We start from the raw sequence: 12,618 nt of genomic DNA on the forward strand, positions 1-12,618 counted from the left end.
GCAGTACCTTTCCACTCTGACTATGGAAATTTACCGGCTACGCTTTAACATCGACAAATCCTGAAGTCTCCCTCAAGCCGAATTCTTTCATAGACGACTCCGTGGACAATGCCAATTCAACAACATCTTTTAATTTGACACTAGTTTTGGATGCATCCTCTTCGAACAACCGGTCCATGATCTTCATATCATTTATGCCAATGACGAATATATCTCCCGGTTTCTAATTCGTCTCCAAAGTAACAATTTGATGATAACATTTTCACCTTCGCTTCCCAGTCCGACACACTTTTATTAGGATCTCGTCTCGCGGTGTAAAACTTCAATAGTATGGCAAAATAGGAGACAAATATTCAGTTGACATTTTGCACAATTCTTCGTATGACTTCCCTTCAGGAAAGAACACATAAGAACAATTCTCGGACAATGTATTCAACATTATTGCTTTGCGATCATCTCCTGTTATTTCATTGGCAATAAAAAACAGTTTAAGTCTCTCAGAGAACCGAAAAGTCGGAATATTTTGGGCCGAAAGTATATAATGAGCCCAAAAAACCTACTATTTTTTCCGTCATTTTGTAATTTGCACCATAACAGTTTTAATTATTTCGGCCTCACTTGACTAACACTGCACTGGCACATAACAAACGTAACACGTAACAAAGTAATCCTTGTCGACAATGTTCTATTTGCTGGTAATAAGAAAATACAGAGTTGTACTCCACAAATATGCCATTAGGTATATAACACTTCATTAAGCAGAATTTCATTCACATATTGATAAACAAAGTAAATTTATTATTATTATTACTATTGTTGAGTATAGTATTCATTTACTAATAATTTAAGTGATTGAATGAAGATGATAGGAAAGAATATAATTCATACCTCAGAGTAACAAAAGATAATAGAGAGGCCTTTTGCATCCTTACATTGAAGACAGCATAATGTTTGTTTACGGGAAGTAGGTTGGACCATAAAACAGTGGCGGTTGGTTAAGTTGATAATCGGAGGGATAGTATATATTTATAAAATGAATAATTTCAGGTGAAAATGTATTCTGTTCAAATAGTTCCTATAGGAAATCTGAATTTTTATTAATGATTATGGAAATGAGGCCAGTTTTTTTACCACCAACTAGATTTTTATTTATGTATGGCTTTATAATAAAGCGCGTGGTTTACTGGGATGAAATTGAATCATTTCATATGAACTAATTCATAACAATGATAAATGTTAATTTCAAAAGTAATGAACTTTGCTTCATAAATCAGATGAAGAAATTTGTGATTTATTCTCAGATTTGATAAACAAACGGTACGGTTTGTGAGGTCCGATATAAAGAATTTTAGATTATAGATATCATGGTTTTATTCAAAATTGGTATCTTGGGGTCTTTGTGGACCGACATTATGAAAGGGGATATTTTTGATGTTTTCAATGATCATTTTTTGATATTATTCTTATGAATGAAGTTTTTGAAACTAGGTTTATATTGAATTGAAGGGATTATATTTTCAGGAGTGATTTTTTTTTTGGGAAAGAAACTTTTTGACTTTCTACTACTCCATCTTGATACAAAAAAATGTGGGAATCTTCCAATGGAGTAGTAGAAAGCCAAGAACTTTCCGAAAATTTGATCACTGCTAAAAATATAACCCCTTCAATTCAAATAAGATTCCTCTCGGCTGGGATTTAATCAAATAGGTGAATGAATGTCATTACGATATCATCGATGACATAAGTAGATCAAACTTATTCCGTGACATTAAAAATCGTAATTCATGAATGAATCGTGTGTATTTTCTATAATGTTATCCAATTTGGTACTGAAGAGCCCTAAGACCAGTGTCTCATGGCAAAACATCGATGTATGGATGACAGTGCAATTTGTTACTATTCATTTATCATTTAAAGGAGAACTCTTGTGAATGATATCTGAATTCCATTCCATAACGAAAGTTTGGAATAGAAACTGAGTAGAGAAAATTATCTTCTGTATAATTCAGTGTTCATGTAAAAGTATTAAAGGTACAAAAATTTCCTTTAAATCTCAAAACAACTTAAGTAACTTTTTAGTAAATTCTAAAGATAAAATCAACAAATTGAACTGTAGCGGAGTCTACAAGCTTAACTGTTCTGATTGTTCGGCATCTTACATTGGTAGAACCTGTAGACCTCTTTTCACTCGTATTAATGAACATATAAAAAAACCTGATAAATCTGCTTTTGGCCATCACATAAAATTTCACAACCACAACTTTAGTCCCAATAGAAATTCCAAAATATTACATAAAATAGATAATAAAAATTTCCTTAGACTTGACTTGTTTGAAGAGTTGGAGATTTCTAAAGAACTTTCCAACAATGATCATTGTCTGAATACTCAAGTAAACTTGAACAGAGATTTCCTTCCCCTTCATAAGAGGATTATGAATTATTAATTAATCACAGTTTATTAATATAATTTATTCAATATTTTTCCTCTACATATTCAATCAAACCCATAATGGACCACTCCTCAAGTTGGTACCATTATTTTAACATGACACTTGACACATTCTGTCTCAAGTTGTCCTTCTTCATAAAATACTTTGACTGAACCACATGGCCTGAATCCAAAAAATGTATTTTTTGGCTATAAGCCTATTTTATTTTATATAATTTTGAATATTACAATGTACAATTCACTTATCATGATACTTCCTGTTGCCTGACAAGTAAGTAATCTCAAACAATTTTCCAAATTTTTTAACCTTAAAATTTCACAACTTCAATTTCACTAAATTCCCTTTTCAACTAGATCACTTACTTTCAGGTGAGCACTGATGATGACAAAAGTCGAAAGCGCTTTGCAAGAATTTTAATATATTATACACTTTAATACAAAACCTCTTCGATTCATTAATTGAAATAAGTGTATTCAGCTTTTCCAAATCCTTTCCTTTGAAATAATTCAATTTTAACTCAGTAAACCACACGCTTTATTATAAAGCTATACATGAATAAAAATCTAGTAGGTGGTAGAAAAACTGGCCTCATTTCCATAATCATTAATAATAAATCAGATTTCCTGTAGTAATTATTCAAATACAATACATTTTCATCTGAAATGATTTATTTTATAAATATGTAATATCCCTCTGATTATCAACTAAACCAACCGCCACTGTTTTATGGTCCAACTTACTTCGAATGTAAATAAACTCTCCATAACCCCTCATTACCCGCCAGCCCCCCTCGCCCATAAGTTGTACAGAAAAGGATAGTATGATACCCGTTTCAAAATGCATTGGTATAGGTATGACAACTCTGTCTTATTATTACTCTGAGATTTATACCTTCTTCTAGTCCAAAGAGCTAACAGCACAGTACTGTTTCCAATAACTGTCACAAGGAATATGGTGGCCAGAGTAGCTATTTCTACTTTCGCCAGATTTTCGTCACGATCACTAGAGTTTTCCAAAGCGACTGTGGAGTCCGTTTCACTGTTTGGTTGTGTAGTGAAGTTCATGTTGAATTTTGTGGCTACATACATGTGAAGTTGTCGGTCAGACACTATCTGGAAATAAAAAATGTAATTATTTTAAATGATAGACATTTCAGTTCACAATTATTCGCATAGATTTGAAAATAAATACAGATCCTGAATGCACTAATGAAATATCAAAAGCCCCACTGATGTCATGTGAGCTAAGAAAAGTTTGAAAGGTCAAGAGTTTAAAATATCGGTTTTCCGTATTCTATGTATTATCGTAAAAATGGTTCGAATGTAAGTAATGGATTATTAAATTGTCTACAACATCGTTCACATACTTTTTAAAAAATGAACTGCCATTTTTAAGTTTCCGCTATTTCATAAGTTCAAATCATATATTCCATGATATGCAAACATTTGTACACCATCTTTGAGGTGGTATACTTGGCAATTTTTTTGACTGGAACATTACAAAAGCATGTCGTGAAAATAAATGGGGGGATGACCCAAATACTGCGTTAACCTTTTATGAAACACTGATAAGGTCTATTTTGGATTACGGAAGTTATTTTTTTACGGTAATGCATCAAAAACTGACTTGAAACAATTTGAAAACATAAAAAATAGAAGCCTGATATTATGTTTAGGATTATAGTCTATCCATTCCCAATTGGAACGGCAATAAAAATAAGAGCACTACGAGGGGTGTTCATAATCACTGCCCGGCAAATGGAAATGTATATACTACCAGTGCTTTTATGTTGAAAGCGTCCCTGGTACAGTCATAAACATTTCTGGCCCCTAGTCGCCCAGATAGTTAGTAAACGTTATCAAATGTAGTTGAGGAATAAAGGCTCGGCTAGCTGGACTGGCTGAATACTAATTATTTGGCCGTTTCACAATATTTCTTTATCAGTGCCGTATGTTCGTGGGGTTAGGTGAGGTAGTGAGTGGTTTTGCAAACCGATTTTTGAAAATTTTTCTAGATATTAATTACCCTAGTACCAAACTGATATTTTTGTACTCGACGTGCGTTAGCATCTTCAAGGTTAGCATCTTCAGGAGAAGCAAACTGATACTGAATCTAAAGACAAGGATTAGCTGTTTATATAACAAAAGTTTTTTGGTCCGATGTGAACTTTGTTTGTTAAATGATGATTATCCTAATTGATTTTTCGGTAATTAACTAGTGGAACCACTACTTGCAAATTAATTTGTCAACAATAGATTGACCACTCGCCTTATAACAATATAAGGCGAGTGGTGAATGAAGTAGGTAATAGTGGCCGCCTCGTTCTCCAGACATGATCCCTCGGAATTTTAATTTTTGGAGGTTTCTTAAAATATAATATAGATGAACTGAAAACATGTATTGAAACTATAATTATCAGAACTGATGGCCGAATGTCGTTGAAAGCAACACGTAGTGTCAAGAGAAGGGTCCAAATATGTATTCAAAACGAAGGCAGTGTTTTATTCAGAACTATTGAGGATGAACAATCTTACGGTACATTATCTGCATGTAACCCCCACGGTATAGGTAGCGCACGCCAAAATAGCTATCTGGGAGCAAGAATTTTTCCGAACTACTTAACACTTTTTGTTAAAACATAAAAAAATTACACAAACCTTCGTGAATTGTAGCCTATGTGTTATTGTGATGTATAAGCTATATTTATGTAAAGTTTCATCTGAATCAGTTCAGTCGTTTAGGCATGAAAGATCCACAAATATACATACATACATGCATTCATCCTCACAATCTTTCACATTTATAATGTTAGTAATTAATATAATATTTTATCACACATCAATCACGTAGGTGACTGTGCCAAGCCGCACAGATTTTGTTTCAAAGCTTCGAAATGACAGGTAAAGCATAGGGGGTAGGATACGACAATGGAGACGACAAATTGAGACAATTTGCTACGCAACCAAATAAATTCAATCCAACTCAAAATTTGAATTCGCTAATGGAACAGGGCCTGATGAGAATTTAATCTGTGATTATGGGAATACGGATAAGTCTATACTCAATGTATGCTGAAGGGACCACCTACGAAATGTCATTATTGACTAAACATTCCGAAGCATGTTTAAATAGAGCACTTTGCTTAATCGAATTGGTATTTTCGTAGATCATTTCATGCTACTAAACTAACTATGGAGTATTATTCACTGAAAATTCCACACGAAGCATGTTTGAATAGAAACACTCTAGGTATTATCCGTTACTTGATAAAAAAAAATCTGTGACGGGAAAAAGTTTGACATTTCATCTCTGATGACAGGTAACAAGATGTCACTTTTTATGTCACTTTATATATATATATATATATATATATATATATATATATATATATATATATATATATATATATATATATATATATATATATATATATATATATATGAAATCTGACGTTTTGGTTGAACCAGTATAGTAAGAAGTGGGTTGAGCAGGGTCAACAAACTTCTGAACACGTAACAGTACACCTAGATAATGACAAATGAGATTTTGTCGAAACGTCGGTGGAATTAGAGATAATATCACATACACGGATCAAATACCCGGAAAAACCAGTTCAGCATATTCCTATCCGTGAAAACTTCAGATTTCATATTCGATACCTCAGCGGGGAGATGAGGTCAACTGAGAAGAAGAAGAACTCAGATAAAACTCAACAACATTTAAGTAGGTAGTAGAGAGTTTATGGACACTAGCAAATTTTTAATTTCTCTCTAAAAATGTCTGTAAAGTAAAAATGTATTAGAAAAGTTAAACTCCATGATGAGTTTGTTATGTATACCGAACTTGTTTTTTAAAATAAAGGGGATATCTGTCAAAAATAAGCAGAACGTTAATATATATATATATATATATATATATATATATATATATATATATATATATATATATATATATATATATATATATATATATATATATATAATTGATAGTGTATGATAGTGTAACGACCGTATGTATATATAGAAGATTAGTTTTTTTGGTCTAACAGCATACCTGTGCTATGTGAGGATATTTAATTTGGAAATTTCACTTCTTACATTGAATAATCTGAAATACTTTTTCTAATTTTTTAATGTCGTTCATCATGGTTCAGATTTTTATTTTTTGTTATTATGAATAAATTTTGCTGAGGTTGTCGATGTCTGTCTTTTTGGTGAAATTTTGATTTCAGCCATTTCCAGAAATTGCCTTTTATTTGAATCTGGTTCGAAATGGAGAATTTTGGTTAGTATAATTGACTGAATGATCATTATCTAGAACGTGTTGTGTGAGAGCACAAGAATTTCGTTTTAAATTTTTACAATTACTTTTATGAAGAGCTATGTGGGTTTTTAAATTGTTTTTTGTTTGACCTATATATATCTTATCACAATTGTTGCAGGGAATTTCGTAAACTACATGTGACTTTTCAAATAACGGATCTTCATCTTGGTATAAAAGAAAAAGTGAGAATCCAAAGAAATTCAAAGAATTCCAAAGAAAGGAAGGAAGCAATCAATTTTAAAAGTAGTAACTCCATACATAGATGTGTTGATCATGCATAGAAGTAACTTTCAGACATAAACTGGAAGAAAAAGCCTTCCTAAAATAGCTACATTCATATAAACATTGAATTACATGAAAGAAAAATTCTTTCGAAACAAATACTTTTATATGTATGAGTTATACAAAAAATACTTCACTTACTCTACTCAGTTTGTATTTCAAACATTCGTTATGGAATTATATCAGATATCATTCACAGGAGTCCTACACAGTATACTAAATGAATGATGAAATTTCAATTACATGGAACACTATTATTCTCACTGCCTTAGGGCTCTTCAGTACTAATTTGGATAATATTATAAGAAACAACCACGCCCTACATAAGTTACGTTTTTTTTGTCACGGAAAATGTTTGATTTACTTATGTCGTCGATAACATCGTAATGACATTCATTCACTTATTTTATTAAATATCAGCCAGAAGGAATCTTGTTTATATTGAAAGGATTATATTTTTAGGAGTGATTAGTTTCTGGGAAAGAAAGTTTTTGACTTTCTATCACTACATCTTGATACAAAAGAAAAAGTGGGAATCTACCAAAGAAATTACTTCTAAAAATATAATTCTTTCAATATAAACAAGATTTCTTCTGGCTGGGATTTAATCAAATAAGTGAATGAATGTCATTACGATGTCATCGATGACATGAATAGATCAAATTCATTCCGTGACATTAAGTCGTAATTTATGAATGAATTGTGTGGTTTTTTCTTATAATATTATCCAGATTGGTACTGAAAAGCCCTAAGGCGATTGTCTCATGGCGAAACATTGATGTCTACCAGTGACGTTGATAGTGTTCCATGTAAGTGGAATTTTACCATTCATTTAGAACACTGTGTAGAACTCCTGTGAATGATATCTGATATAATTCCATAACTAATGTTTGGAATACAAACAGAGTAGAGAAAAGTGTTTTTTTATAGTTCAGTGTTCATATAAAAGTATTTGTATCGAAAGAATTTTTCTTTCTTGTGATTCAATGTTTATATGAAAGTAGGTGTTACAGAAGGGCTTTTTCTACTATTTCGTGTCTGAAAGTTACTTCTATGCATAATCTACACATCTATGTATAGAGTTACTATTTTTAAAATTTATTGCTTCAGTCATTTCTTCGGAAGATTCCCACTTTTTCTTTTGTATCAAGATGGAGTAATAGAAAGCCAAAAACTTTCTTTCCCAAAAGTTATAAGGTTGCTTCAAAAGCTATGTCTATTTCAATGTCATGTGTTTTTGAAGCTCCGTATCTCAATAAATATTTATTGTACTGTGTCGTAGTCTATACTGATCGGTAGAAAATATCGTATTCTATATAATGATACTATTTCCCAATTTTAATTTCTTACGTCTTTTCGGATTATTACGATATGATGTCATTGAGCGATTTTTGGTCAATTTTTCTATACGAATTCAAATTGAAGCAAAGCGCTGCCGAAAGAGTTGATGAACGGACTTTTTGGGGAATTCAGTTCCCACAGTAATCTAGGACTAGGATTTGAGGACCCTGGTTAATCAACAAGTTCAAAAACATGAAAAATAGAGATGAAGGTCCTGAAAATATGAGCGATAACTCATTCGATTCGGAATCCCTCTAGAAAAATGTCTTTGAAGGATTTTGGTGCGATTGTTATTAACAAAATGAGATAAAAAAGAAATGGTATTTAGTTTTTCGTTAATAACTCAAAAAATAGTAATATTTGAGCAATTTTGAAAAAAGTTCGTTAAAGAGGAGGAAATTTTCGATAAAAAAGTCTCAACTCCCGAAACTCTATCTCCATTATTTATAATTTCAATTTGACGTTGAAAATAGGGTTCCGGGCGGCTGTTACAGCATGCGCGCACTGCCGCTTGAGTTTATCATAAGAAATAATTTTTTTATAACAAAAAATGTGATTTCAAAAATGAAGTTTTATCACCATTTTTCAAAAAGTTATTCAATTGTTAACTAACAAATTTTTTCCCAATCTCCGTTGCCATAAATAATGGGATAAAAGGTATAAATAATTGGCCTATGAATTTCAAACTTCCTGGAGCCCTTCTGATATATACTCCATACGATCCTGCGATGAAAGTTCATAAAAATTTATCAATTAGCTAATTATGATTTTTTATAACTATTGCAAAATTGAATATCTAAAAATTGTTGATAAAAGTTATTTTTTCAATTGATATTTAGCTATGTCTGTTTCAACATTGAACAATGGCAGTTATTAACATAGGATGTGAATTCTTTACGTAATTTGTTTATTGAGTTGTCTTAAACAAATAGAGAAATTCAATATTTCTGAAAAATTTTTTTTGCAATTTTGTTGTTTAGAGATAATTATGATTAAAAAAAATTGTTTCTCAATTTCAATTTTTAATTGTTTAAAATCGATTTTTTTATATTTCCATTGTTTAAATAATTAGTTTAGAAATAATTTTGCTTTTAAAAATCATAATTTACACTTATAAATAGCTTGGCAAAAAAAACATTATTTATTATTTATTTGTTTATTAGTTTAACAATTTGTTATGAACAAATATTGACCAACGTTATATTTTTTTCTGAGGCATAAAAAAATTATTAAAACAGCTATATATAAAAAGGGTCATGATTTTTAGTTTTATTTTTTATGATACTTTTTATATCATATGATACGGTAATTGTAGCGCCTACTTGACTTGTCAATTAAAAATTGATATATCTTTCAAACTATTAGAGATACAATAAAGGACATTCAGGTCTTCTTTATAGAGAATAAATTTCTCTTTCAGATAAATCTAAGATCAATTTCGTATCTATTGTTTACATGCATTTGTTTATAAAACTTCGGTATTCTTTTGACTTTTTCGTATCTTTTGTGATCTTCAACTTGTTAAATTATGCAGATACAGCAATAAACTCAGGAACAATTTTGTTAAGGGATGAATTGCCAAACAAATTACTAATTAATCATACTTTTACTGCTAATTGTTTGAATAACATATATCTGTTTTTTCTCGATGCTCATGACACTGGGATTGAATTTTCGTAAATTTGTAATTTTTTGCAGTGGTATTTTATTTTTCTCTACTGAAAATTATTTTTCTAGAATATACTATTCCGGTTTGGAGTATTATATGTAGTGAGCAGCTGCTTCTTTCGAAGGTCAAAGTATTATGATTTTCAAAAGCAAAATTATTTTTTAACTAATTATTTAAACAATCAAAATATAAAAAATATATTTTAAAATGAACAAATTACGTAAAAAATGTATATCCTATGTTAATAACTGCCATTGTTTAATGACAGTTATTTAACTTGGTTACAGGCATCACTTCCAGTTTCTAGAGGAGGATTAGGAATTCGTTCAGCCACTTCACTCGCTTTGCCATCATTTCTTCCTCATTTTGCAGTGTTTCTGATCTGATAGAAATTATCTTACAATACCCAAAGCCAATATCTGATTGTGTTTTTGATCGGGGAAAATCTCTTTGGGAATCTAGAACTGGCCAAACAATGAAAATTGAAGACATGAAAAACCAGAGGGCATGGGATAAACCATTACTAGATCAAGCAACTAGTATTTTACTGAAGACAGCTTCTGACACTTCAAAAAATAAGGCTCGTCTTCTCGCAGTAACTGTGAAAGAATCTGGTGCTTGGTTAAATGCTGTTCCTATAGCATCACTTGGGACTCTATTGGATGACGACTCTTTCAGACTTGCCATCGGATTTCGACTTGGTACACCACTGTGTGTTCAACACTTTTGTAAATGTGGTGCATTTGTGGATGAATCGGGTACTCATGGGTTGAGCTGCCGCTTTAGCGCTGGTCGTTTATCTCGCCACTATGCAATTAATGATCTAATCAAAAGGGCTTTAACTTCAGCAAAAATTCCTGCGATTTTAGAACCCATAGGCACAAGTCGAGACGACGGAAAACGGCCGGATGGTATGACACTTGTTCCATGGAAAAATGGAAAATCTATTGTTTGGGACTTTACTTGTGTAGATACATTAGCAACTTGCCATCTTCCTGCTACTTCTGCGAAAGCCGGTGCTGCTGCTTCTTTAGGAGAAAGTTCCAAACTACGGAAATATCAGAATTTGGGAAATAATCATATCTTTCGCCCAATAGCTATTGAAACGTTTGGTGTTTTTGGCCCTGAAGCCTTATCTTTCATCAATGAAATTGGAAAAAAGGTAACCGATGAAACCCACGAATCAAGAGCCACATCTTTTCTCATTCAGAAAATTAGTATTGCCATCCAAAGAGGAAATGCAGCTTCGTTTTTCGGTACTCTCCCTGATTCCAAAAAACTTGATGAAATTTACTTGTTTCCTGAAAACCAATTTTATAAAGAAAAGAGAGGTAATAAGAAACCACTTAATGAAATTAAAATAAAAGCAAATGAAAAAAATACTTTATCTCAGCAAAATTCTCAAATGGGTTTCAAAGATATTTCGGATTGTTCAGTGATAAATTCTTCAGTCAAAACCTTTGGGTTAAATGGTTTAAAAAATATTGGTAACACTTGTTTCATGAACAGCGTAATTCAATGTTTATCAAATACGAGATGGTTATTGGAATATTTGAAAAAGGATGAATTCATGAAAGATATCAATACTAGTATTTCTAGTATGAAGGGTGCTTTAATAAAATCGTTTGCAGAAGTCATCAAGGAGTTGTGGTCAGAAGATTCATTTGATAAAGTAGTAAATACAGCCTCCATAAAAAATCAGATTCAGAGTTTTGCTCCTCGATTCATGGGTAATTCCCATCAAGACGCCCAGGAGTTTCTCCGTTATCTTTTAGAAGGATTACATGAAGAGGTTAATACAGAGAAACCTAAACCAATCTTAACGGAGATTGACGAAAAATTGAGCGACAGCGGAAATGCACAAGAGTCATGGCTCACATATTTGAGGATGCATAACTCTAAGATTATAGATAATTTCGTTGGCCAATTGAAATCCACGATGAAATGCACACACTGTGGATACTCTTCAGTAACATTTGATCCTTTCTGGGATTTGTCTCTCTCCATAGCACAAAGAACCGACCAATTGAGTTTGTGGCAATGCTTAGATTATTTTACAAGAGAAGAAACTTTGGATGGAATTGAAAAACCGACGTGTTCGAAATGCAAGGAAAGGAGAAAATTCATAAAGTCCCTATCAATCCACAAGTTTCCCTATATTTTAGTAATACATTTAAAAAGATTCTCTCCAACGGAAAGTAGAGGCAAATTGAATGATGTCATCGAATTTCCTCTAGAAGGATTGGATATGGACAATTTTGCAGGAGAAAATGTGGCTACTTGTTATAATCTATATGCACTTTTAAATCACAGTGGGACTACTAACAGAGGATATTATACAGCATACTGCAGACACCTGTATACTGGCGCGTGGCACAAATACAACGATTCACACGTGTCACCAATTTCACCAAAGTCGCTTGTGAGTGGAGAAGCATACGTCCTCTTTTATGTAAAGGATGGAACAAAATCGCGCCCTTAAGATAACCGAGGGAAAGAAACTTTTAGTTTCTTCAATTTTGTAATTTTTTTTTCAACTTCTCATTTTTGTAA

General features: G+C 32.0%; 1 protein-coding gene across 3 annotated transcripts in view; it reads right to left on the minus strand.

The window, feature by feature from the left end:
* Positions 1-12,618, minus strand: part of ITR (inotocin receptor) — a 275,665-nt gene that overhangs the window by 72,975 nt on the left and 190,072 nt on the right. For all 3 annotated transcript variants that reach the window (XM_074186496.1, XM_074186497.1, XM_074186498.1), the window contains one exon: positions 3,342-3,562. In XM_074186496.1, coding sequence (XP_074042597.1) covers positions 3,342-3,538 — 197 coding nt within the window. In that variant the 5' untranslated portion in view covers positions 3,539-3,562. The remainder of the gene's footprint in view (positions 1-3,341; positions 3,563-12,618) is intronic.

This window comes from Leptinotarsa decemlineata, unplaced genomic scaffold (assembly GCF_025532065.1).
Source record: "Leptinotarsa decemlineata unplaced genomic scaffold, Ldec_3_MD MMD2_tig00078422_RagTag_RagTag, whole genome shotgun sequence".
Taxonomy (NCBI): Eukaryota; Metazoa; Arthropoda; class Insecta; order Coleoptera; family Chrysomelidae; genus Leptinotarsa; species Leptinotarsa decemlineata.